This window comes from Poecilia mexicana, unplaced genomic scaffold (genome assembly GCF_051168715.1).
Source record: "Poecilia mexicana isolate PSO_F unplaced genomic scaffold, ASM5116871v1 scaffold_16, whole genome shotgun sequence".
NCBI classification, from domain to species: domain Eukaryota; kingdom Metazoa; phylum Chordata; class Actinopteri; order Cyprinodontiformes; family Poeciliidae; genus Poecilia; species Poecilia mexicana.
In genome coordinates, this window is record NW_028263385.1 from 17085352 (window position 1) to 17113102 (window position 27751).

Below are 27751 nucleotides of genomic sequence, written 5' to 3' on the forward strand. Positions count from 1 at the left end.
TCACATGAATCTCGTGGACAGTTTGAGTTTTTGGTTTCCATTTCTCCTCTTCAGTTGTGCTTTCCCTGAAATCCCCCACCCTGATAGCCTGTGTATCTCTTGTTTTTGCAGTACTGGTCCCTTCCTTCAAGCTTGGGGGCAGCACTGAGGAATTAGCACAAATCTGCTGACATCATCTTCTAAGATCCAGTCATGGCTTGGCTTGAAGCAAAAAAAAAAAAAAAAAAAAAGGGATGGGGGGGGGAGAGCAGGGAGGAGGGAGACACAGGAAGGATGGAGCAGTAGGGTGAGGGGAGGGTTGGGGGGCTGGGGGGGGGGCAGGAACTGGGCATCAGGAGAGAATACTGCAGCTACCTCTCAGATTCAACACACATACACGCATATTCAGATAAGTGGCGTGAGGAGGCTTTAAAGCACACACCCACCACAGCAGCATCACTGTGCTGCACCACAGAAAGGACCTTGCAGCACACACACACACGCACCCACCCTTTATCTTTGACTCTCAGTCTTTCGCTCGAGCTGTCTGCCTCGCTCCGTCTCACACACGTGCTGCAGGGAAGATTTGAGCACAGGACTGCACTCGGATCCCTCCCCTCCCTTTTCTCTATTCTCCTTCCTCTCCTTCACTCTCCCTGTTCACCTTGCCTGCTCCAGCTACATGGTACATTGTTGCGTCAGAGCCGTCGAGAAGCATGCCGGGGGAGAGCACGCACAGATCTGTCCCCGACGACAAGCATCGGGACCTGGGAAGCGAGGAGACGGGACTTCCAGGACCAGGTAGGAAGCTCTGGGAGAGGGGGAGAGGATACGGATGAGGTCATTAAGCTTGGAGATGAAAAAAAAAAAAGGCAGAGACTGGCATGAGACTGTGAGGAAGTGGCATAAAAACAAATCAAGTTAAACGTTGAGTGTGCAGAACAGAAAGTGTGGGAGATGAGAAGAAAGAGATTGTAGGAGGGATGGAGAAGACTTATTTAAGGACTGGATTATCTCTGACAGCTTAGGAAAGCTCTTATTTAGATGGACGTTTGACTAAACTGCATGTTGTCCATCTTTCCAACTCCAGGGTGTTGACATCCTCCCAACTTACCTCACTCCTTTTATTTAAAAAAAAAAAATCAAATATATATCCCACTAAATTCTAGCTAAAGTCTTTCAAAGCCTTTGTGTGATTGCCTTATTTCATCCATATTAGAGCCCCAACTCTAAAGCTCCCTTACTCACCCTCCTCCCTTCTCCCATCTCTATACATTCACCCATCCATTGCTTCAGAGGGCTGTAAGAGTGAAGCAGTGCCCAGCAGTTCCTCCCTTCCCCCAGCCGTAACGGGAACATGACACAGCAGCACGACGGCGCACTCTGCAACACGCAAACGCCACCTCACACTGACAAGTTCTTTGACTATTTAACATTTTGAACTTGAAGCAAATGATGTGCTGCATACAACGGCTCACTGGGACAATAAAAAAAAGCTTCCTGCCCTGCTTAGTGGGCACATTTTAGCCTTCATTGCTTCATATTATATAAATGCTTCTCCTGGTTACAGATTAAATTTTTTTCTCAACATGTTGTTGATCCAAAAGATAAAGGAGCCTCAGATGTTTGTGGAGTGTCTACATTTCTTCTCACAACCTTAGCAGCAGCTGAAATAGAGGCTCCCCTTGGGGGGCGGCGCTGCAGCCTGTGTGACGCAGCTTCAGTGTGCTGCGGCCTGCTTTTCATACGGCAAATCTGGAACACGGTTTACTGGATTCCTTTAGACCTGAGAAAATAATACATAAAAAAAACACAGTTGTAGTGTTTTATGAAGCAAAATAAAGCCATTGCTGCATGCTTTCTGCAATGTTAATGTTTGTTCCTCATGAGTTTGACATTGCTTATCCATTTTATGCACAACTTATTATAATTACACACACTGTGTTGTTGCTGTGTGTCTCCTGCCTCCTTAAGCTTTGACAAATAAAACCTGAGTTCTCACTTATCCACTTTTCAAATTTGTATTTGACAAATAAGTGAAAAAAAAAAAGTTACCACCTGGATTTAGCTAAGTAAATTGGTATAAACCTCTTTTAATTTGATAATTACCAGGCTGCAGAGCACATTAAAATGTTGCACTGGGTTTGCCTTTTCGTGTGCCTGCTGTAATGTGCACCTTTTTCACCAGTTCTGTCTCTGGGGGATGACTCAGCACAAATACAAACACACATTTCACATAGTAACGTGGCAACAATCAGGAAGACCTGCTAAATGCTGATGTGTGCATCTGTCACAATCCCAGGAAGGGAAGGATGGCAGCATGGAATCCCTGAAATAAAAGAGAACAAGAAAACAATAGGTGATGTTTTTTGAAGAACAGAGGTTGATTTGATTTGACATATGAGCTCCTGACAGAGAAAATCCCGTGTGTGTGTGTGTGTGTGTGCGTGTGTGTGTGTGTGTGTGTGTGTGTGTGTGTGTGTGTGTGTGTGTGTGTGTGTGTGTGTGTGTGTGTGTGTCTATGACTGAGCAGAACCACTTGTATGTCATAACAGCCAATCAGGATGAGGATTGAAGTCACAGTTGCAATAGGGCACTTAGGAGAGAAAATGAACACTGTAGTGTTCATCAAAAAATTGACTTCAATTTTGTGTTGTGTTTTGTTTCAGTCTAACACTTTCTCAGCAAAAGATCTTTCAAGATACGCAGTAGCAAAAACCGATACGGTTCTTTGTTTTAATTTTTCAATTTCAAAATTTATCCTGCTCATGAACATTCAGAAAATCTGCTCACTCAGTCGTCTCTGACCCAGTTTGTTTCACCCACCCTGGCATTTCATCTCACTAGTTTTTGAATCCTGACGACACTTTAAGACATACATCATCATCATTGACCTGGAAGGACAAGTTTTGTCGGAGTAGAACACTTAAACAATACTAACATCCATCTATCATCAACACCAGGTCCTGTAAGTTGTGTTTCTTCAAATTTTCAGGCTAAGTCCATGGTTTTCTCAAAACTTCCTAAAATGGGTAAAACTTTACTTTCCCAATTAATGACAATGTGTGTTTTCAAATTCTTTTTTTTTCTTTTTTTACAGGCATGGTAAGACATCCATCCACAGACTCCCCTCCAAGTGACAGTGGTTCCTCACCTAACGACAGTGGATCGAGCCCTTCTCCTAGCACTCCACAGAAGCTTCTCCCAGGGTCGACCTCTCCATTTGGTCCACGAGTGTTTCATGTGAAGCCTAGTTCCTCTGGTACTCCGAGACCACAGCCTGAAGGCTCCGACAATCGCATCAACCCAGCCAGACTGTCAGGAAAACTGGGAGGTCATGGTCCATGTGGCCGCCACATCTCTGTTAAGATGGAAAGAATAAAGGTACAAGCTGTGTGAGTGTTTCTAATTTTACAGCACGGATACTGTGAGATACATTTGTGACCTTGTGGTTTTTATATTTAATTTCTTATGAACAGGTCCTGACTGGATCTGAGGTGGAAAGTGACTATCCAGGGTCACAGACTATCGACACCAGAGTGGTGATGGGTGAAGAAACACTACTCAAAACAACAGAAGTCACGAAAGGAAAAATTACCACTGAGCTCAAAGCTCAGGCCATCCCTTTGCCATATCTCCCAAGTTTTCCATATCCTCAACTGCAGACTAAAGAAATAAAACTGGAAACCAACAATGAGGAAATCCAGTCACAAATTCCCCAAAATCCAGAGAATCAGGAAACACAACATGTACAGGCCTCAGTTACAAACACTTTTCCCTCCTCTCCAAAACCAATCACAACTGATGACGAAGTAACAGACAGTAAGGAAGACAAAGAGACCCTCTCCGTAGATGAAGTGCCTTCACTCCCTTTTTCAGATCTGTCTTGTCCAGTTGCTCTGTCCTTCACTGAACCAGCCTGTCCTGTTGACCCCCTACGAGTTGGCATTCCCTCATCTCTTGACCCAGAACTTTACTACACCGCTCCGTCCACTCCAATCAAAATGGTCACCCGCTGTTCGCACCTTAAGCATCATTCCTACCCTGGCTCCCCAGCATCCCCTCTTTCTCCTGGTTCTCCATCTGACAGTGAGGACCTCTGTTCCCCTCTCACTTCTCCATCTGGCTCTTACATTACAGCAGAGGGAGGCAGCTGGGCATCATCTTATACATCCTCCACCTCCCCATCCACTTCTCCTAACTTGCTCCTTGTGGAAGAAACGCAAGAGGCGCCTGCTTGCTTTGTGAGTTCATTGTCAGAAATCGGAGATGAGGTCGCAGAGGAGAAGGGTCGATCAGCCCCAGAACGAGAGGACGATAAGGCCAGCGACTTCAGCTTGTACCATCCGAGCGATTTTGTTGTGAATTCACGGATAGGTATAGCAGACACAGTGATTCCTGAGGAAGATGAGACTCTAAAAGGGGAGGAGGTGAAGATTTCCAGGGAAACTTGTCGTCCGTGCTGGGTGACCGAGAGTGCACTCCCTATAAGAAGCAGTAGCAGCAGTGACTCCCAGGATGATGAAGGGGAATCAGAAAGTTCATTTTACCCATTAGAGGAGCACACTGTTGACAGAACAGAGTACTCTAGGCACATGCAGACAGGTCTCAGACTAAATCTGGAGGGATGTTTATCAGAAGAACATTATCGGCAGATGGAGGCCAACCCAGATATCTCCCCCACCACCTTGACCCCTGATACAGAGAACATGACTGTGGCATCCTCCAGCTTCAGCCCAGATTCACTGCTGCTCCCCATGGGCGCCTTCTGCCCTGGAGCCTTTGATAGCTCCTTCATACTCTCGCAAGCTGCATGTTCTGATGACGTACCAGACGAGGAAAGGATGATACCTGCCTCCCTCATCTCATTTCCCCTGCACACTAGCCTAATCTTCAAGGCTGACTCAATGGAAATCACCCTCTTCCCCACGGAAGAAGAAAATGACATCGATGTCAATGACAGAAATGAAAGAAAGGATGTTGATGCATATGCAGCAGGAGAGGAGGAGGCAGATGTAGAGGATGATGATGAAGATGATGACGAGGATCACGATGATTACAATTATAATGATCAAATCACTGACTCCACACCTGATAGTGATGAAGGGGAAGTCAAAGTTGAGGGTGCAAACATGCAACACGAGGAAGCTAAAGTAGAGGTAAAGGTTGTGGAAGAAGAGGAAGAAGAGGATGATGATGATGATGATGATGATGACGACGATGATGTGTGCGATAGCAAAGCTATGGAAGATGAGGCTGAGGACAGCTCAGCTTCTTTCCTTCATTCACTTTCAGAAACATCAATCAATGAAGGGTTAGATGAGTCTTTCTGCTTCCAAGATGATACAGATGACTCTTTAGATTCGGCCTCTTATAATGGGGAGGAAGATGAACGTTTATACAGCACTGAGAGGCATGCACAATCCCTAGAACCTCTACCTGCAGATGGTTCAAATCCAGCTGAAATCCAACCAGAGGCTGAACAGGGCTCTTTGAACACACAACTATACACGGACACACAAGTGGACCATTCTCAATCTACCCATCTGTCGACAAGCTCTGTAGCCTACCCAAAAGGTAACGACTTAGAACCAACACCCCTGGAAGTGCCTATGTGCTCTGAACACCAATCTGATCCAGATGTCAAATCTACCATTAAAACAGATGAAACAAAAACCTCAGATACACCTGCACATAACCAGCAACCAGTTCAAACTTCAGAGCAACTTATTGAGAATGAAGGGGAAAGCCAGATAAGTATTGGTGCTATTTTAAAGCCTTTTGTGGAGCCTCAAGAGAATCCCTGTTCTAATCTATTCACTACCCTTGCTGCAGGTCCTGCACCACCTGCTTCTGAGACTGATTACATCAATGCAACTCATTCTACCACGTCTGTGGAGGAGAATACAAAAGATTTACCTGAGGAAAATCCTATGGTGAAAGTTGTTGCCTTGAAACTACCTTGTGATCAAACTGAGCACACAAAAGAACCTGAAAGGGACTCTTTCAAATTGCTTATAAAGCCTCGCCATGGCCATTCTGAAAGTCAAAGAACTGTTGGAGCAACCAGAGTCGCTCTGTCAAAGTCTTTCTGTGGTAAATACGATGTGCCGGTAGAAGGGAGATCTGTGTGTAGGTCAAGTCCTAACAGCGACTCCGATACCAAGCTTGGCCAAAGTACTGAGTTTGCCCCAGCTGATTCTGAAAGTGTAGAGTCTAAATCAAGTGACTCCTCTCCACTACTGAATATTATTACTCCTACCAATGACTTGAATAAGGGTGTTGTTGTTCTGTCCCCTCCTAAAGAGTCAAATTCCAATCCCAGTAATATCCCTGTTTCTACTTCCGCAGAAATCATTTCAGAACTTGGTGACAACTTCACCCTGACACCTGAACACTGCCCGAGAGACTCTTCCCTGGAGAACCTAAGCGAGAACACTTTGGGCACAGATGACGGGGTACTAGGAGCTGTCGGATCCTTGCACTCCCCCCTTGCGATATCTCCCAAAAGAGAAAATTCAGAAACGGATACAGGCAGAGATGTGGTCCCTGAATCTGGGGCATGGTGTGATGCCAGGGTAGGTTTGGGTTTTGTCCTGGGATTTGGGTCAGGGTCTGAGTTTGGTGTCTGGGGAGCAGGTGAATCATTGTCTTTATCCCTGGGTAAGAGGTATGAATTAGAGGCAGAGAGTCTTCTGATGTGCGATACAGAAGGCCAAAGGACAGAGACAGCTTTGGTTTCCAATATGAGCAGCGAACTGTGCGAAAACTATGACAATGTTCTCAGTTCTATTCTGGATGAGGAAGATAACAACAGTCAGAGTGGAAAGAATGACCAAATGTTGGATAAAGAATTGGTAGAAGAGGGGATCTCTGAGTCCAACCTCGCCCACTGGAAATCTATTGAAGAGATTTCAGAAGCAGGGGGAGGAGAGGACGGAAGTGCCAGGTTTCCAGGGGACATTAGTAATTTGAATCCTGACAATGATAACGATAAGGAAACACAAATGCAAGACAACTGGAAGAGTCCGACTGACTTTGAGTGCTTGAATGAAGGCATGTATGGGAGTCTGAATGCTCTTTCAGATGAAATGAGACACCAGAGCGGCAGTGTCGTTATCAAAGACTCTGTGTCTAATATTCCACTTGACGAGGTGCCTCTTCAGACTTCTGACAGAACTCCTAAAGAACAAAAACCAACAGAGGATCACATAAACCAAGCACCAGACGCAAAACAAACACTATTAATCAAAGATAGCGTTTGTATTGCCTCATCTGACACGCGGCCTCAAGGAGCTGCAAAACCCAAAAACCAAGATTCACCATGTAAAACTGAGTCGAGATGCGATTCTACTACACAGTATCAGTCAATCTCTCTAAGGAGTAATGCATTTTCTTTGCCAGAGGGATCGTTTGGGTCTCTCCCCGCAAAATGCACATCTAACATCGGCAGACTGAGAAGCACCTGTACAGATGGCACGGAGATGTCACAACATCAGCGACACAACCAAAAGAAATGTGACATCAGTGCTGAAATTACCAGAAGTACGAATGAACCAAAGACTAAAGATGCCTTTTTAGGAAAGCACAGTGGTGTTTGTAACTCAGGGGATGAAGGGGTGGAGGTCAAACAAAAACAAAGGAGCGATGAAAAAAATAAGGTGGATGAAAGTCAAAATAGGTCCTCTTCTGCACTGAATGACTCGGATCCCTTTGAGAGGCTCACACAAAAGGTTGGACCTTGCACAGATACCCAAGCTGCCTCTACAAAAGGGAAGAGAAGGAAACAGAATAGAAATAGGGCATCTCAGACGGGTGGTCTTAATGACGTTAGCCCTGAGTCTGTTCAAGAACCAAAGAAAGCTCCTGCTCTACCAAACATTTCAGGAGATGGATACTCAGACTGGGTTACACACATTACTAAAACTAAGACAGACTACAACGCTAACAACTGTTCATCCTCTCACTTTCAGCAGAGGACATCTGGACCAGACAAAGCTGAACCTGTTGCACAGATGGAGAGGCATAATCATGGCAGTCCTGATGAAAAAGTTTTAAGACAAGAGCAATGCAATTTAAACAGAGGTACAAGAGACAACCTCAGTCCAATTATGGCAATGAACCAAGACTTACAGCAGAAACAAGAAGTGCTTGATAACAGACCATTAGCTGATAGTCAGACACAAATTACTGTGGACCTTAATGATAACAACATAGACACAGGTCCCAGCAAACCTCAGAAGAATATCTCATACGCTCAGGCTGTGAAATGCCCCTCTTCTTCCCTACCTTGTGCCTCAACAGAGTTAATGGATGGTCTTTCCACACCTGTCCAGGAATCCCAACCTGTCCTTTCCACGCAACAGCAATCTTTACAGTCTATGACTCCTAAGTCTGCTGGTTCTGAAATTCCCTCCAACAGCAACCCCCTAGAGGTCACTGAAGTCTTTTCAACACCATCGTCTAAAAGTGTCTCTTCATCCCAATTGCCCACTGTCACGCCAGTAGTCTTGTCCCAAGCTACCCAAGAAACTGGGAATCTAGATTCAGAATATGCTCCAGAATCGTCATCTCATCAAAACTCAGAGTCTACTTCCAACACTCAGTCTCAGAAACAGATAAAGGAAGGTTGTACTTGGTTCACCCAAGACATTTCCAGAGGTGAGTGAAGACACTTGAAACTTTAATTTCCTTGGCCCTGTACATCTAGGCAGTCTTTTTTTCAGAAAAGAGGGAAATAAAATCGTCCTCTGGTCTGATGTGTATGAATTAGAAAATGTTCAAATGATTGTAGAATGTGCATGTTAATAAATTTGTTCCCTGTAAGGTGCTAGTGCGACCGAAGAAGAATCGGACAAAAAGGATGATGGCGGACGGCTCCAGCGGGGTCACACGCCTAAGCCTAGGGAAGCTGAGGAAGACAGAGATGGATCGGTGAAAAATGAGTCTGACGCAGCAGATCAGCGAGAAATCCAACCCTTCTCTAGTCGCCAACCAACCGGGAGACAGTCAGGCTGTTCAGTCACTCATAACCTCAATATTTGTGAAGAGATTGATCTATCTGTTAAAAATAACAGTGAGTTTCTTTCTTATTTTTTCTTGTTTCTCACATGAGATAAAGAGATACCCAGAATTCCCTTAGTTTTCTGCTGCACACCCAGACTTTCTGTCTGCCTTTGGTTTTGTTGTTGCTAATTTAGTTGAATGTTAATAATTACATAACACCGATAAAGCAAAGAACAGGTTTAACTGGCATAATATATCTAGTTTGCACCACTGTTACAGAATATTTTTCTGGGACATGTTGCCTTTAGGTTCCACTGTGGCCTCCTGTAATGAATCTGAGAGTGAAGGTTCGATGCCTGATCTGGAAGAGCTGGAGCCTCTGAGACCATCAGAACCACCGGTAAGTCCATCTGAAGTCTTTATAAGCGAAAATAACTTCCTTGTTTGTTATTACGTTATAAAAATTGTTTTCTAAAGAATAAATAACAGTATTCTAGAATAGTTTAAACCCATGCTGATAATATCTGATAAATTCTTGGTGTGTCTTTCTTGTTGTAAGGCAATGTTGTTTTATGGTATTCTGTATTTATTTGCTTCATATTTATATCCCAAGCATTGGGTTTCTATTTATGGATACCAAAATTAGCATAATCCTTGATGCTCTCGTCCAATTCTAAGACAAAATATTTAGTTTTGAAGCAGGTGGGGTTATGGACAATAACAAGAAATAGTTATTGGGGCACAATAACTAAGGGAGGAGACGGTAGTGGAAAGAAAATTAGTATAGTTTGTCACTACAGCATTTTTCATTACCAGAAAATATTTGATCCGAACTCCATACTTTTTCAGACTTTTCTAGGCCATCCAGATTGTGTAGAAGCTCTGTAAGAATATTTGATTTGCCTATCTTGGGACTGCATATATAAATTAACAACTGTCTAAAAATCCAAGGGAAAGCAACAGTTTAGATATGAGCTTGTGTGCTCCCTATGTGTGGAGATGAAAGATAATAAACATTTTTAAAAAATCTACAGTTAAAATCAAAGTTTGAAAAACTCGAACATATGATCAAATTACCTTAACATAGGTCACAGTATGGACTTACATATACCTGCTCTTGTCCTATAAATTTTAAGGTGTTGAAGTTTGATTTAGCTATGAAAGCGCAAAATAGACTATTTTTGCAATCAAACATTGCAGTTTGCAAAGAGCTACCTTTTCCTTGTAGCTCGTACTACAAGGAAATGGCCAATCAGTTCCTATTGGCTCAAAATAAAAACAATAGTTTTTCTTGCTGTATTAACAAATCCAACATTTTGTAATGAAACTAATTATCAAAACTCAAACGCTTTGTAAGATTTTTAAAAGTAAACATTATTGATTTTTTTTCTTTCAGTGTGTTTCTGCTGCGGATGATGGATTGAACAGACCAAAGCAGAGCCGCAGTGAGAAGAAAGCACGCAAGGTCAGAGTGATGCTTGTATAGATGTGTGTAAAACTGTGATCAAATGTTTTAACAGTGATAAGAAATGCTTTTGCCTCAGTTGTCACATTATTTTAACAATATTGCGCACTAGGATCAGATCAATGGTTAAGAGCTTACAAAGTTTACCGTAAACTGCATTTTGCCCTCACAAAAACTATCTGCTCATTATAATCATGTCATGAAAACAAGTGAAGCAGGAAACTCTCAGTGTGCCACTTCTTAATATGTTCCCTCTCTAACTTTTAACAGGTTCTCAAAATCTGTCAGACTCTATTGTCCACAGTCCTCTTTGGGCGACTCCAGATATTTTTATTTCTTATTCTTGGAGCCATGAATTCCTTTGGTGAAACCATGTGGTTGTTGATTTTGTGACATATTTGAGCTGACCGTGACGCTGAACAATGAAATCCATCTTCTTAAGGAAGGTTTCGGATTAAAACTGTCTGGTTTTTGGATCTGTTTATTATTGCATTCATGTTGACAAAAACTTTGTTCAATTTAAAGAAAGGCAACCCCAGAATATGATACTACCACCAAGTTTCACGACGTTTAACATTCATTTTACAATGTTGCTTTTTTTGTGCTGATTGTCATTCATCATCAGGGTCAATTCTATACTATTGATTTTTAGGTGTGTCCACATTGATCCAGCTCTTTAATGAAAGTTTTATGTTTCTTCCTAATACATTTGTTTGTTTTTAAATCAAATTGCACAGGTTGCTGGTCAAGTGAAAAATTGGTCATCAAAGTCATGGTTTTTAGATCATGACTAAAAATCCTTGTGCCAATTGTACAAGGATGTATGCACTTTGAAGACATGCAGTGTGTGATGCAGCTAACCGTTTTGGTTTTTTATTTTTATTCAAGTTTAAGATGTAAGTTTAAATGAAACAAGTAGTTATTTGAGTTCCTAACCCTGAAACTCTGTCTTGCAGGCAATGTCTAAACTGGGTCTGAAGCCAGTCCATGGTGTGACCAGAATAACTATCAGGAAGTCCAAGAGTATCTTGTTTGTCATCACCAGACCAGATGTTTTCAAAAGTCCGATGTCTGACATTTATATTGTATTTGGAGAAGCGAAGGTAAATCTTTTGTGTCTCGATCATAAAGTCATCTTTATATTTCCATCTCCTAACTGTTCTCTTCAATTCTTCTCTTCTGCAGATTGAGGACTTATCACAGCAGGCTCATAAAGCAGCAGCAGAGAAATTCAAGGTGCCTGTTTCCCCGTCTCCATTAGCCCCACCTGTCCCACCGAGTCTAACCATCAAGGAGGAGAGCGAAGAGGAGGAGGAAGAGGTAAGTACAATCGGTCTCGTCAAACTCTCAGGGATGTGTCACTGAATCTTGAATGCAACATTGCTTGCTTTGTTGCTTTCTGCGCATCAGGTGGATGATGGAGGTCTGGAGCAGAGAGACATCGAACTGGTGATGGCTCAGGCCAACGTATCACGAGCCAAGGCCATCCGCGCACTCAAACACAACAAGAACGACATTGTGAATGCCATCATGGTAAGGACAAAGGAGGGATGGAGGAAGGAGGAGCCGGCTGCGAGGGGGCGGGCAGATGGCAAACAAAACAATGTGTCATAGCCAGAGAGCGGAGGGGGAAAGGGAGAAGGCTGATATGAGAAAACAGAGCACAAATTAGTTTCATCCCAGAGTTGTAGCTGAGATCCGGCTTTGTTGTGAAGTTCTATGTCCACTAGATGGCAGCAATGGCTAATGCTCAGTTCAATGACATACATTTCTTTCTTGATTTTCGTGTTTCTTCTGCCTTGTTTCAATTTTTGTTCTTTATTTTTCCTCATAGGAGCTGACCATGTGAGTGAGCACTGAGGACAATTTGATTCCCAGCTCCCTTGTTCCTGCCTATAAAGCCTAACTACTGCGTACTCTTCTGTATCGCTGCTGCTGTATGTTGCATCCCCCAGTCTGCTAAATAAAGTCTAAGACAAGTTCCAGTGTGGACTCTGACAAAACACGGAGGATGATTACTATGAAGGGACTAAAAACAGACCCACATTTAGAAAAATCGGGAAAAACTGGTGCCTTGCAGTCAGTATTTTGTCACGTTTAACCGCAAAACAATGTATTTTATGGGGTTTCTGTGTGGTGGACTAAGTATTGTGCGACTATAAAATGGAATGGAAAGTATATTTGGTTTTAAATTTCTTTCCAAGCCTAAACCTGAAAAGTGTGGCGTGTATATAGATTCAGGCCTGAGTTAATGCTCTTCATTCATTACGATTCTAGCCGAAAGGGGGTATGCCTCTACCAGATTAACCAGTTTATTCATGTTTTGGTACTAATTCTTGCTATAGGTATTGATTTGGACATACATCTGAACTTGGAGCTGGGTTTGACATTGCGCCCAAGGAAACAGCGTTACAGTTAAGAAGTCAGGATTTCAACATAGCAGTGCCCAAGGTCACAGTACCATGAATATCATTTTAAGTTTTACTTTTCATAGGCAAGCAACACTTTTAATTTGTTCAGTTTAGAGTTGAAGGCGCTACATGTAAGATTAATTTTAGACCTACTCTTACAGGTGTGTCTTGTATAAATATTTCCGCCTCAGTGCTGGTGTGAGAAGTGGCCATATTGAAATCCAGCCACAGGGGGCAGCTGTGAGTTTCTTACACTTTCTGACTTGGAGATCAGAATTATCCAGTTCCGACTGCAAACGGAAAGCAACATTTCACCCGTCTCACGTGTTTTAACTCCTTTCACAGGTTTTCTTCCACAACTGTCCTGTATTTACCTTAGATGGAAAACAACCCCACAGCATGACGTTTCCACCACCATGTTTTACAGTTGAGTTTGGTGAATGCAGTGTTGGTCTTTATTTCTTGTGTCCCCTAAATGGCTTGTAGGAAACTTTAAACTGTACTACTTGTGAATTCATTTCAACTGCCAACTTGCCGCTCTTCCACAAAAGGTTTGTAGAGTGTATGACAAAAGGTTCTGAGCAGTGCATCTCTGCAGCTCCACAGTTTACACCCTGTCTTGGTAGCTTTGCATTTTCCGTTTTTTTTTGTTTTGTTTTCCATTTTTCCATTGTCACTCAAATGTTCAAATAATGTTTTATTATCTAACTCTTCTTAAACTTCACATCTTTCTGAATAACATGTCTGCTGTGTTCCTAGACTTTTGTTATGATCTCTGTTAATGTTCTCTAACAAATCTCCGAGTCCCTCGCAGAACAGCTTGAATTATGCCGGCATTAAATCAGACAACGGTGGACTAGATTTACTAGATAGGTGATTCCTGCAGGGCAATCTGTTTAACTACATTTTGTTAAGCGATGTCCGAGTAAATGGGGCTGAATCTAAATTTATGCCACACTTTTCAGATTTTAGTTTGTAGAACGTTTATAAAAGTTGATCTTTTCCCTTCTATTTCACTTATTTGTCATAAGTTCTGTTGGTCTATTACATAAAACTCCAATAAAATACAAGGTTTATGGACATTATTGCCTTTGTAAAGCACTGCATTTATTTTTTTTCTGATGCTATTTCAATGCAAGTTAATATGCTTGCTTTAAAGCTTTATATATATATATATATATATATACTTACATACACATACAACCAAAACAGACTCAGAAAATACTGAGAGAACATTTTTGTAGTCAAAAGCAAACTGACTCTACATGTTTTCACAAACTCACTATGCGTTTTGTTATGACAATCTTTCAGCTTTATTGTAAAAAAACAAGTTAGAATATGAAAAACAACACAAGCCCTGACTTCTTTAACAAGAAGGGGCAATAACAAGAACATTCCTAACATGTACAGTCATCAGCTTCAAATCTAAGGAAATATGTCAGCATGTCGGCGACCATTTCTCCATATTAACTCACTCTTACAAAAAAGGAGAGGAAAATACATGAAACGTTTCTTTAGTGTACAAATTTAAGAGAAAATGGTTTTTAAACAGCAAAAATCTACAGTTACAAAAATGTTAGGCAATTTGAACACTCTGCCTCATAAAGGTCTTTATAGGTGCAGAGGACTGAGTGTGTTTTATCTTTTAAAATTCGACGACGTTGCAGTTTGGGTTTTTAGCCGTTGTATTCTCCAGAGCTCTGCAAGGGAGGTAGCTTCCCCATCCCCCCCGCCACCGGGTAAAGTCCAGGGGGATCGATAGGTCTTCAGGAGCCAGTTTTAGATGGGAGGACATTATTCTCAAAGTGTCCCTGGTTTGTTATATTCCCTGCTGGGAAATATCTGGCCACGACAAAGGAAGAGCCGTCTGACGCTGTGGCCTTTCCCACACCCAGCTTCTTGCTGCTCTTCCACACCATTGCAGTGAAATGTCCTGAAGGTGACACAGAAAGTCAAAAGAAAACACATGAAGAGTGAAAAACATTTTTGTTTGAAAATTGCTGCAGCTGTGCGCTCAGGCACTCAAGTTCCCCCAAACATTTATAAAAGGGGGGAATTTTCTCTCCAGCATCGCTCAGCCCTAAATCAGTCTCCCTTCCAGTTCTTATCAGTCTTTTTCTTACAGGAAATGTAACATGAATCTTTGTGAATTACTGTAGTGGTTATTAAGTTATTAAGTTACACTGTGTTTGAAGATACAGGCGACTATGTTTAGAAATTAGGGCAGACTGAGATATGAGGCATGTGCGTCTGTCTTCTATAAATATGACAGTGACTTTCCCCTCAGTTTCCCATTGGAGAGACACCAAGTCACACGCTGACATTAGCTCGAAAATAACAACCAGCCACCCCAACGCCTGCACAAGCGTGACAGCGAGAGAAAGCGAAAGTGACAGCACATAAGCACAAAACGGCATCGCGGGCGAAGAAGCTGTTGACAAACTGAGAGAGAAAAGAAAAGATGAGATGAGACAAAACATTAGAACAGTGTGAATCTCACCAGTGCCAGAGGAGAATCCAGGGTGGCTGAAGTTGTACTGTTTGACTTCTTCATACCAGCGATCTGCCACATCCTTCCCTGCATCAGCAATGAATAAAAAAAAAAAAAAAAAGCATCATCAGTCTAGAGGCCAAGCAGATTAATAATGGATCATTAAAATGCAGGAGAACTTAATATGGATGTCATTTGGAGCAAATTCCTCCTGGTCTCGTGGGGCTTATATTGATACTTTTTTGTCAGTAATTACTGGGCTGTTTTATCAATATTTGTCCTGTGCTGACATTTTTCTGCAGTGAGTCATAGTGTCTGAGGAAAATAGAGTCCAGCTGTTCAGCTGCACCAACTGGCAGTCAGAACAGAGCATTTACTTTAGGTCCTACATACAGATCCTAACGAGACGTTTTTGTTTTGTTTTTGTTTTTTAGACCAAGGGGAGAATAATCGAATGCATAGATTTAACTTCACCATACTCCAAAGCTTAAACATGTGTGCGATGTTATAAAAATTAGGTTTTATTTGTCTTTACCCGTTTGGTCATAAGAAGCCCATGCCAGGTTTTCTCCACAGCTCCCCCTGCTGGACTCCACACTGTGCTTCAGGATTCTTGTGCTAGCCAGACTTTCAGCATAACTAAAAAAAAAAAAAAAAAAAAAAAAAAAAAAAGAGAGAGAATTTAGTCTTTTTTTTGCACTTTTCAAAACAAAAAGGAAGAAAAGACTGAAGTTCATTAAGCTTAGTAGCAGAAAACATCATTGCCACAAACGTTTTGTGACAAAACATTTTGTGCCACAAATTTTGTTTACATTTTTTAGGCAAAAAAGAGTCTTATTTTTATTTTTTTACATGTTATTTGATTGTCTTCGGAGAGGTACCCGTCTCCTTCCCTATGGGTTCAATAAAAAATATTCAAATTTGCCAGTGTCATGAATAATCTCGGGCTCATTAACCGTATTATATTTTGAACTTTCTTTCACATTAATTGCCTGTATTTGAACTAGTTCTTGTGAAAAAGGAACTTGCAAAACATTTCACTCAAGAGAATACGTAATCCCTAAGTTTACTTGGTGCTACTGATTTAATAAAAGTGACTGAAAAGCAGTTTAATTAATTGCAATTTGAACATCTTAATGCAGCTGCAGTCGAATTATCAATATCACTTGTAATCAGAAACATGTTAGATACATTAAGTTTGTATCCAATATGTTTAAACATAAACCTTTTCTCTTTAGCTTTGTAATTTAATCTGTGTGCGTGTGTGTGTGTGTGTGTGTGTGTGTGTGCTGTATCTCACCGAGCAGCCTCTCTGCTCAATTTGCTGCTCAGCTTTAGTGGGGGAGCCTGGTGCTTCTTCCTGTACTCGTTGTGGCACTGCAGCACCTCCTCAGCAAATTGTTTGGAGGCTGAGAGACGGAGACGGATCAGAGAGGGGAACGGTTAGACGTCTGATGACGGCAGGAATGAAACGATACAACAGGGAGACTCATCCGTGACCTCAGAGCTGCGATGGTGAGACTGAATGACCTCACATTGTGAGTAAGGAAACGTCTGCTGGATCATCCCCCTCAACCCGCTGTCACCCCCTTCTCCACAAGGCTACTCAGTGCCTATCACTCACTGGCCTTTTCATGAGTCTCACAATCTCCAGTGCTTAAACAATAGGTACATTCAAATATTTACACAGACTAAAACAGAAGGACAGATTCTGCTATTGTTTACTAGGAATCTAACGAGAATCAAAGGGATCAAAGTATGCCAGATTAAGAGCAGAAAAACAGCTTTTAGTGGATGTTGTTTTTTTACAGTTCAATATATTTTTTGTACTACATTACAAAGATCACACAAGTGATTTTTCTGTCTTGGAAAATTGTAAGTCAGAAGATTTGTGTTACAACCGTCAGACTGCAGTCTCCACTTACCGGATTTTCCCATGGTGCTGAATCACTCAGTCCTCAGTGAGATTAATAGTGCAGAGTGAAGTCAGCCTGTTTTGTGCCCGCTCTTCTATCCAATTTGCTTTCGCTCTCCTCCTGGTGCTGGACCTTTAAAGCCGACCCTCTGAAATAGCTACCAATCCATTTGTTTCAAGCCTTTCTCGTCTCTCACACTTTCACAGTCTTCATGTTGCAGAAAGTTTTGCAGTTCCCGTTTAGAAATTCCTCTTGTTGCAATGATCGTTGCACAACATTCGCTCTAAATCAGCATTTTACCTCACTCAGCATAACGTGGAACTCCTTCCTTGTAGCCAAGCGGTCCAGTATCTACATGCCATCAGCTGTCTTTATGGCCCAGAGGAGAACACACCCACACCCTTTCATTTCTGCAATTGAAAGAGGAGGCCCTTCAGTCACTGATGACATCATCTTTACGAGACACACTCTCTCTTTAAGCTTGTTTTCCCTACCTACAGGGGAGGGAGAGCCCTAGTCATGGCAGCTGTGGCCTGAACCACATGGCCATTCATTTAATTTTCACTGCAATGATGCTGCGTTGTGCTGGATAGTATACAGTGGGAGCAAAGAAGTAGCTTCCCTTCTGCTGCTCTGTTTTCAGGTTCTTTGCCATCAACAATATTCTCAAATAAGAGTGACAACCTAATTTTGACTCTCTCTATATAAAAAAAGAGCTGTGACTGATCTGACATTCAAGAAGAAAATGAGTCACTATCAATAATACTGCAGAGCAGGATGCAACTATTTGTTTTGTCTGTATGAGGTATGCTACCTCTCGAGAATAAATGACATTCCCAAGATCAATATAAAAAATGAAAGTGACAAATCAGAACTGAATATATTATTCACGTGACATCTCGTTACTCGGATCTGCTAAAACTGTCTTTATGCGCTTTTTGTAAAAGTTGAGACTTATGTAAATAATCAGTATTAAAATAATACACAACCTCTTAAATTTCAAGATGACTAAGCTCTTATGTGAACCAAACACAGGTGAGCTGTAAACCCATGTCAGCAGTCAGTGGCTTCAACAACAACAACAAAAACAACAACAAAAAGCAGCGTGAAGCTTTTAACAGTCTGGGAAATGTTCAGTCTAACAACAATATCAAAAACAAATTGGTGGTTCACTCCAAGGATGAAACACTCAAGAACAAATTGTGCTGAACAGTTTGGAGCAAAGAATGCAGAGCACTAAAACGCAAATGGAACGACAGCTCCACAAATGGATAGAAGAAAACAAACCAGTTCATTTAAACAAGAGTAATTGGTTAATCGGCATTCCAAAGACAAGGGACGCTCTTCTTCACTTAAAAGACAAGGAAAATAAACCCATGTGGTGGGTGCAGGCCTGAATACTCTCCCACTAGTAGAATAAAGAAGTTATTTTATTAGAATTCATATGACAACATGGAGTAGGCTGAAAGACCCCCAGATCTAAAATGTTAGATCTGGGAATGAAGCTGTTTATAACCCTATATGCTTGGTTTTGCACTTTATTTTAGTTTTTTTGAGCCTCTGCAACACAGCCCTAGAGACAACGTTAGTATCGTACCTTTTATAGGTTCTATGTTCTGTTGCTGTGGTTACGGCTCTCGCAGCTCACTGCATGCGCACTGCAAAGAGCTGTCTGTGCGAGAGCAAGAGGCTGAAAACGACACAGTTCTTCAGTTAGAACAACTCAGCTGGCGTTGCAACTTACCCGTTACTGGAGGGAGTAAAATTCATGAAAGAGACTCTTTTCTTGCTGCGCATCTTCACATACCCACACACCTGCATCACACCGGAAGGCAGAAGCATGTCAGAAACCAGTCTTCAAAGGGTTGCAAAGTCATTTCTAAGGCTTTTGGACTCCAGTCATTCACAGTGAGAACCATTATTCACAAATAGGGAAAGAACGAAACAGGGATGGACTATCACAGGAGTGCTAGCATGCCGAAATTACCATGAGAGTACATTGACAACAATATGCTGGAGGTCACTCAAGATCTCACTTGCCTGAACTAAGGTCATTATTCCAATACCAAGAAAGAGACTCGGCAAAATAGCATCTACATGAGGGAAAAACCAAAATTGATTTTAAAAAGATTAAAGAGAAAAAATGACTCTTGCAAAAATTATCTTGATGATCCTCAAAGATTATTGTTAAGAGTTAAAAATATATTTTCTGGGAAGCTCCCTGTCACGTCTGATGGTAATAGCATTTTAGAGCAATAACATAATTCAACAGGCAAACATTGTAGTGGTATTGTGACGGTTTAGGGTTACTATGCTGCTTTACAGCCTGAAAATCTTGCAGTAATTTCTTGAGCAGGAGATTTGCAGAAAGTCTTGGGAAAGAATGCTGAGCAATCAGTTTGAGACCTAAACACAAAGTGCTCTGAAAAACTGAAAAAAATGAAAACTTTGGAGTGGTCAAATCAATGCCTGGACTTAAATAATTAGCATGAAGGCGGGATGTTAAACAGGCTGCTAATGCTGAAGCTGCCTATAATGTGGCTGTTGAAATGAAGGCTCTTACCTTTCACACAAGACCAAGTTGATACGGATAGCTATTTTCCTCTCTATAGATAAAAATCATGGTTTTAAAACTGCTTTTTGCATTGCGAGTAATATTTGTTTAATGATCTAAAACAATTAAGTGAAGGATATGATTTTTGACATCACAGATTAGTGCATTTCGGACTCTGTCCAGGTTTCTTAACTCTTCACCTCACATTTTGGCCTCATTCGGAATCGGAAGTATTCCACTAGTGACAAAATTTTTTAAAGTACCATAAAATATTAAATACGGATGTGTTCTAGTGTACTTTTGATGTTTGAGTTTGACATATTACCTTCAGATATGTGCAATGTCCGTGGCACTTTCTCACGACTATTTAAGATGAGCAAGGTAGCGACAGAACACTGAAATTCATTAAAAATGCAGTATTGGAGATTCAAGGAGTAATGTTTTTTGTAAATAAACACGTGTTGGATAAGATTAAAGCAGGTTCGTTCCTGTTGTTCAGTGAGGCTCACTTAAATAAAAAGAAATCGATATCGCAGTTCTGCTTCTTCTTCCTTTTTATTATTGCTAATTGCAAACAACTTCAAGGTGCATACCGCCACCTACCGCACATGAGTGCGTTACACACTCTGCGTATAGACAGCTTTTTGACTTTCAGCTTGAGTTGTTCAGGACTGAAATCCTGTTGCTCAAGTGCAACACCCAGTGGTTTTAGAATGAACTGCAATGTACAACAATGTAGGTAACTAGTTCAGCCATTAGCCTGAGAGCAAACTAATGGCTTAACTAGTTTCACCTGTGCGTGAGAGAAAGAGCAGCGAAGAGACGGGACAGGTGTGAACTGTATGTGGAGCAGAAACCCAGCCATCATTTCTGTAGTTTGCACAGATACATCTATCCAGCAACAGGCAATCATTTTGATGTGGAAGCTATAAGAAAACCTAATTTAGATATAGATCAATGGTTTAGACTTAAAATTTGTAAGGTAAAAACAAGCAACTGCATATATTTATTTTATTTCATTTTATTTTTTTACTGAGCTGTACTTTGTTTTCAATACATAATTACGTTGTTCTCAAGTGAAAAAGAGTAAATATGAAACATCAAACTTGTCTTGGTATTTTGATCATGTGGCTTCAGGAATGTGAACCAACATCACAAAGCATGTGTGAGCTGTTGCTGTGTCTTTATTTCTTTTTGGCAGTTTTCTTGTCCTGGCAGCTGATGTGGGAGTTCACGCTGTGAATACAATAAGTCATAATCTCAGCGACAGCCTCAAAAAATGAGTCATCCATTAAACCGCATGTAGATTTTCAGCGTAGGCATCAGGCTTAAAGTATGGTCCTCCTCCGATACAGTAAAACCAAATCGGGGATAATTGATGTGTCAATCATTGTGTTAATTCATGCAAACACCAGTCTGCAAGATCTTAGTCTGCAAACTAAGATCTAATTGTGTTACCCATAAACATGCAAAGGCTAAAATGGCTATATTTTCTCCTCTGGATCGACAACTTTTGTTATTTACTGTGTTATCAGTGGAGTATAAACCCGACAGGTGTAATTGTCCGACTTACCACAAGGTGGAACTCTTAGCAAAGACTCCACTTTCAGAACGCTGGTCTCTTTGTTAATGGCCTCTTGGTTTCATAATGTGAGTGACACGATGGGATTCATGTCGAAAGTCAAGCCACTTGAATTCTCATTAGCCTGATATTGCTATCTTAACAAATTGATTTCGTCCTCGCCTCCCTCCACCATCTGGGGTGGTGATGGGACCGGACAGCTGGGGGGAGACATTTACAGAGTGGTCTTCAGATACTCCAACTTCACAGCCATTCATCTTAATTCTTCCTAATTGTGGAAGGTGTGTATTTCAGCGTGAAAGTGTGTGTGTGTGTGTGTGTGTGTGTGTGTGTGTGTGTGTGTGTGTGTGTGTGTGTGTGTTTGCACGTGGAGTTGGAGCAACTCTTGCAAAATTTATAGAGAGAGAGCCCCTTTTAGAGAGAAGGCACCGACATTGATCCATGCAGATATTACATCATTTATCTTTTCACATTGGCTATATCTGCTGTAGTTATTGCTGGGCTCTGCTCCCTGTCAGCTGTCACAGCATTCCTGCGCTTTTCGTCTCCTCCCAATCACTTTCCCCATGCCTCTCATCTCTCGCTCCCTCCCTCCTCCAATCAGTAATTTTCTTTTTTTTCTTCTTCTTCTTCTTCTCACCTGAAGCTCTTCATAAAATTCTTCCTGCAGATGTCTTATGAAAAGCACTCAAAAATATTTCCTGGGCTAAAAATAATTTTCCACTCCTGCCACGACTGTGGTGGAAAGTGGATTTATTGCAACAGAAATGTGAAATAACTCTTACGCGTCCTGTAAGTGCACTTGGTTGCATATAATTCCTCTTTAACGGTCCCAAGGGTGGGGAGGTGAGGACCTTTTAATAAGTCCTTCCATTCACCTCCATCCTCACACGGAGGCCTCGTTGAGGGATTTAAAGTAAGAGAAAAGGAAAATGAGCGAGATGCACAATTTTTGGAGGGAGTTGTAGAAGCTCGTCCTTTCTCTCTCTCTCTCTCTCTCTCTCTCTCTCTCTCTGGAGCAGCACTCAAGAATTTGACACATCAAGAAGCCTTTTATGGTGTCATTAGTGCAACTGTTCCACCGAGGACAAATGATTCTGTGGGTTAAGAGGAGTTAATCACCTGCCAGTCAAAGCTCAACACGCCGCCTCTGCGGATGAGCCGCTATACAAATCTCATCATATTAACAGAGCCTCAATTAAGCAGACACAGGCTGGGAGGCGCGCACAGAAACAAGAAAGTGACGGGGCGAGGAGAGCTGCGGCAGAAATAGGAGGAGACGGAGACAGCGAGCGGAGCTGGACGACTCCTGTCTGACACTAAGAAGCAGAAATGTAATGTCTTAAAAGGCCATCGCAGTCAATAAACTTCCTAATGTGCTTAAAGCAATTACAGTGTCCGGAGAGGAGAAGAGTGCATGCAGGATATTAACCTCGGTAACCCGCTCTATCTGGTTCGTAATTAAATTATCCTCACATCCTCATTCTCCAACGGATACACACACACACACACACACACACACGCACGCACTCGCACACACACACACACACACACACACACACACACACACCCCAAGCCCCGCACTTATGCAACTGGGCGTTTCTGTGTGGTCACAGGATGTTTTGAACAGCAACTCTGCTGATGGGCTGCGGAGACGACGAAAAACAGAAGATCGTGGATAAGAACACCAGTAAAACCACAACATAGAACGACGTGGATTTGAAACCTTGCAAAAGGCTATTCCTTGAACATCTACATGTTGTAGTACAAACACAAACTCCAGTGCATTTTGTTGAGATTTTATTATAGTAGAGCAACACAAAGTAGCAATTATATAGCACACTTGGTGGTGACAGCATCATCCTGAACAGGAAAAGCTGTTCAGGCGTGTAAAACACTGGGGACTGCGATGGAGGGTCGCTCCACAGCAGGACAATCCGAGTAGATTAAATTATATGCATGCGTCAGAATGGCCCAGTCAAAGCCCAGGCATCATCCCATTAAGACACTTTACCAAAAACCGTGGGAATGGGAAGAAATCTCTGTCTATAGGCATTAAACTTACCCTAAAAGCCTTGATTCTGAGAGGCTGGATGCAAATGCGTGTCATGTTTTCATATTTTTATTTAGAACAGATTTCTTATACCTCATAATTATGCTGATCTATCACAGAGCTCTTTCAGGGGTGTCTTAACAAGAAGCATCTCAGGCAGAATATGACTATTCCCAGCAAACATCCTTAAAATTAATTTTCATTTAACAATACACTTGTATTAAAAACATCAAAGAACAGATTAGTCTCAATGGCTGCATGGCATTTTTATTTTTACCAATCTCCCTTTGTAGAGGTTGCCAAATACTGTTTTTCTTTTTCTTTTTTTTTGAGGGCATTCCTTAGCATATATAATAATAGGTGTCCTTTAGGTTGGTTTCTTACAACACAAACCTCACGTTAAAAGTAGAAAGAAAACACAGCACTTCAGCGTCATTGGAGAGAGGGCACATAATCTACTTTAACCAAGATGGTGAGAGTCAAAGAGCTAAAATTTCAGGAGCATTTTCGGAGAGCTGTTGTTGATTTTCTTGTAAATAACTGGATGCTTGTTTTAGATTTTTTAATCTTGTGCTTTCATGCTAGAGCCCTGAATGAAAGCAATAAACACTGTATATGTAGCTACGTGAATGATCTTGAAGTGACATAGAATGTAATTAGAATATTTGGGAAATATGTTGTCTCTAGTGGCAGAAAGGCATACATGTTTATGTATGCCCTTTTATGACATTGACCATAATTACATATATAAAAGCCATTCTGCTTTTTCACCTGTGTCGGCCATGTCCTTTCCCCTTTGCTGCTTTCTGCAGCCTTGGGGTCAGTAAATCTTTCTGACATTTGACTCAGCTTCTCTATTTTCTTCTTCTTCCCTCCCTCCTTCTCCTTAAGTTATGCGTGTTTCAGTTTAAATGTGTCCGAGCAGTAAAATTAATAAGCTCTCCAAGCTGATTTAATGGCATTTAATAGTTGTCAAGCTGAATGTTTTTTGAAGGGGCGAAGGGAAATCTTGACACTCAGACCCTAATTATTGCTTCTGAAAATAACTACCACCCTTAAGCAAAGTGCAGGGGCCTCCCGACGGACGCTCCTCAGCATCTGGGGCAGCTTTTGTGGCGGGGATGGGCAGCGTGCTAATTCTCAGCTCCTGGGTTTTGCCTCTTCTTCTGGTCGGGTCTATGTCGTCAAATAATGTTTTCTGACCTTGCCAATTCTAAAGCCACAATCTTGGTTTAAAAGCTGCAAAGTATGAGTTTGATTGTTCCTGTCTTTTCGTTGTGCGTGTCTGTTCGACTGAGCGATGTGGGTATTATTTTTCCAGGTGTGGATTGCTTATTATGCTTAGGAGGTTTCAGCTGCTGTTGCGAGACAGTACGGAAACATAGGCCGTCTGGAAAGAAGACGTTTGCCCATCAGGAGACTGTCAATGACACTCACGCACCACCAAAACCGCCAACATCTGCAGATGGAAAGCAATATTTGCTTCCAGTCCATGTGAATCTCATCCATCTGCATGCATGAGTGTACAACGACACCCTCTGCATGTGGATATACTTTGCAGGTATGATTTTTACATATGAATTACAGTTCGGCACCCTGCTGTCGTTAGGTGTCATAAGGGGCAGGGAGTGCGTAAAACAAGCTGTTGGTGCATCGAACACAGTCAGTTGCAATCCTAGCAGGAATCACACCACTTTACAACCACTTCTCACAAATCCATGTTCGTGTCCTTGAGGTGTTTGAGCGTCACGTGGTAGTGATTATTTAATAATTAATATCGAAGCCATTGAGCAGGCTTAATTTTCAAGCATAGACTGCTGCAAAATCTGAAGTGGTTTCTCGGTGTGTTAACCAGTAGAGGACGATGATATTAATCAGTACGTGTCGAGCTCTATTCATGCTTCGCTCTGCTGCGGCTGTGCGCTGTAAACTGATTACCTTCTCGAAGCATCGAGGTAAATTAGGAAGGCATAGATTTAATGAAAAGTATAGTTGGGCTGTCCTGATGTAATTCACACAAGAATCTTAATCATATTGAGGAAGATGTTATCTTTCTTCCAGCCGTGTTGATCGCAGATGGCTTCGAGGGTGGACAGTAGCTTTAGTATACAGTTGTTGGTTTTTTTCTTTTCCATTTTTGAGCATGGATTTAATCTTTGTCGATGCATTGCATAGGTGACACCAATTAACCTCGCTGAGCCATAGGGCGTTATGAGGAAGTTAATTTAAGTTGAAAGGATGCTCATGGCAATGAGGTGTCAAAAAAGGCAAGGACAAAACTACAACGTCATTGCAGAGACTTCATATTGCCTCATGTATCAAAGGGGTGTATGGTAACACTGACGTTCCTTAACAAAACGTGTCAGTAAAAATTACATAATTCATCCTTCTAAAATGCTGCTCCACAATTTTCCCCTAGAGATTGGCCTTGTCTTATTGTGAATAATTTTAGATGTTTAAACATGGTAAAGTTGGGTTTGGCTGTACAGTAACCTTGGGACAAAAGTAATTATGTTAAAAATTGTTGCAAAAATAATCTACTTCTGTTTTTATTTAACATAAAATAATCCACCTATAGTATTGCTTCAGTTGTAAAAACAATGCCACATCTTGAATGTCGATTATTTACCTCTGATAATATTTAGAGTTATTTTATCCCAATATCAAATTTATAAGTTATTTAAAAGCACATTCAGAAAACAGCCCAGCAAAGACCTTCACAAATTCTTCCTGGCATGGGAGTGAAAAATATTTCTAAAGAATGAATGAAAGAATCAAAACAACACTCTATGTTTTTGATGAGGGACTAACATGGATTAAAGCAAGAAAAAAAACATTCTCTTTTCTCCTATTGGAAAAGTGTTACATTTATTTGTTCTTAACAAAGGGAAACATTTTTGTGGAAGTTAGTTTTTCTTCTGCAATCATACACAGCTCCTAGGAATAGGAGAGCAGGAGACCTACTTTACGCTAAATATTATGAGTTTTATGTTAGGACTCAGTAGTCAATATTAATTAAAACCACAGCAACTTGTACAACAATCTGCTTTATAAAACAATCTTTGCGTCAAAGATTTCTTTTCCTGTCCGACTGTTTTCGACTTTGTGTTACTTGGATTTGTGTGGAAAGCTCTCTGTAAGCAAAGCTTAATTGATCGACGTCGACCCACCGCTTTTACATATGCAGCACAATAAAGGGGCGGACATAGAAAAACGTCTCACGTTAAATGTCAAAATGTTTCTCCTGACAAAACACACAAATTGCCACGATTTGGTGGAAGCTTACATGCCCCTACAAAAAGGAAGTACTGAAAGGATGTGTAAGAGGAAGGAGGGTCACAAAGTTTAAAGAGGAATCATTGAACTGATTATTCTATTGTGTAGATATATTATTCAATACACTGGGGGGGACGTAGTTTTAGTTCCTGCTTGCTAAGGCTCGACGAGGACACGTTACGGTTTTAACGTAAGGATCAAATAGTCTGCAGTAAATTGGCAGACAACAGAGCTTGATTTTTCTGCTGCTCTAAATGATTGACCATTACCCAGTGGTAATAGTGCAATCTGGTAAGGCCAGTAAAGGTGAAACCGTATTTACTTTCTGAAGTTCTGAACTCATAACTTTAACACATTACATATCTCAACAGAATAAAGTTCAGCTTAAAACATTTCCTTTGTAGAGCTAACATCATTATCCTACAAGACATTGATGTTATATTGGTGGTGGAGAGCTCTGTAAGGAGTTGGTTTTAACACTGCAACATGATAGTATGATTCATATCTCTGTTCAGCTCATCATTAAGTGACCCCCCTCATGTCAGGCCATAAATCTATCTATGCCACACACTATGCACTTTCATTTTTATTGATATTCCAGTAAACGATGACTCGTATGACTAAATGCACATTTATCTGTGTATAAACAGGTTTGTGAGCTGGAACCCCATTATAAAACCTATCTTCTTGCAACTGGTCTTGCTGACACACAGAGAGAGAGAGAGAGAGAGAGAGAGAGAGAGAGAGAGAGAGAGAGAGAGAGACCACATCCTGCAGATGCAGTCGTCCGACAGAGACAGAGAAATGGGTTTACTTTATGTCTGGCTTAAATATTACATAAAATGCTGGAGGAACATGATCAAATATTTGGTGTCAACCTAAATTTCTGTGCTACCTTTTGTCTGTCCTTTTGTTAAAGTGAGAAGTCATTTAACTACAGTAACCATCAGGCTCGGCAATCTACGAGAACAAATCTCATGACTCCGCAAAGAAAAATCGTTTGGAGAATTATTCATGG

The 27751-nt window shown here is 41.3% G+C and overlaps 2 protein-coding genes across 2 annotated transcripts; one reads left to right on the top strand and one right to left on the bottom strand.

Annotated features, from left to right (window-relative positions):
* Window positions 1-320: 320 nt before the first annotated feature.
* Window positions 321-13946, top strand: nacad (NAC alpha domain containing). The gene is made up of 10 exons (XM_015004742.2): window positions 321-780; window positions 3080-3363; window positions 3459-8640; window positions 8807-9055; window positions 9294-9385; window positions 10382-10450; window positions 11407-11553; window positions 11636-11770; window positions 11861-11983; window positions 12285-13946. Exons 1-10 carry the CDS (start codon window positions 696-698, stop codon window positions 12297-12299), a joined length of 6381 nt encoding a protein of 2126 aa, XP_014860228.2. The 5' UTR covers window positions 321-695; the 3' UTR covers window positions 12300-13946.
* A 204-nt stretch (window positions 13947-14150) lies between these two features.
* glipr2l (GLI pathogenesis-related 2, like) lies at window positions 14151-17679 on the bottom strand. The gene is made up of 5 exons (XM_015004743.2): window positions 17278-17679; window positions 16653-16761; window positions 15888-15991; window positions 15362-15439; window positions 14151-14794 (listed from the first exon to the last, which is right to left on the bottom strand). The coding sequence occupies exons 1-5, from the start codon at window positions 17288-17290 to the stop codon at window positions 14628-14630; spliced, it is 471 nt and encodes a 156-aa protein (XP_014860229.1). The 5' UTR covers window positions 17291-17679; the 3' UTR covers window positions 14151-14627.
* Window positions 17680-27751: the final 10072 nt, after the last annotated feature.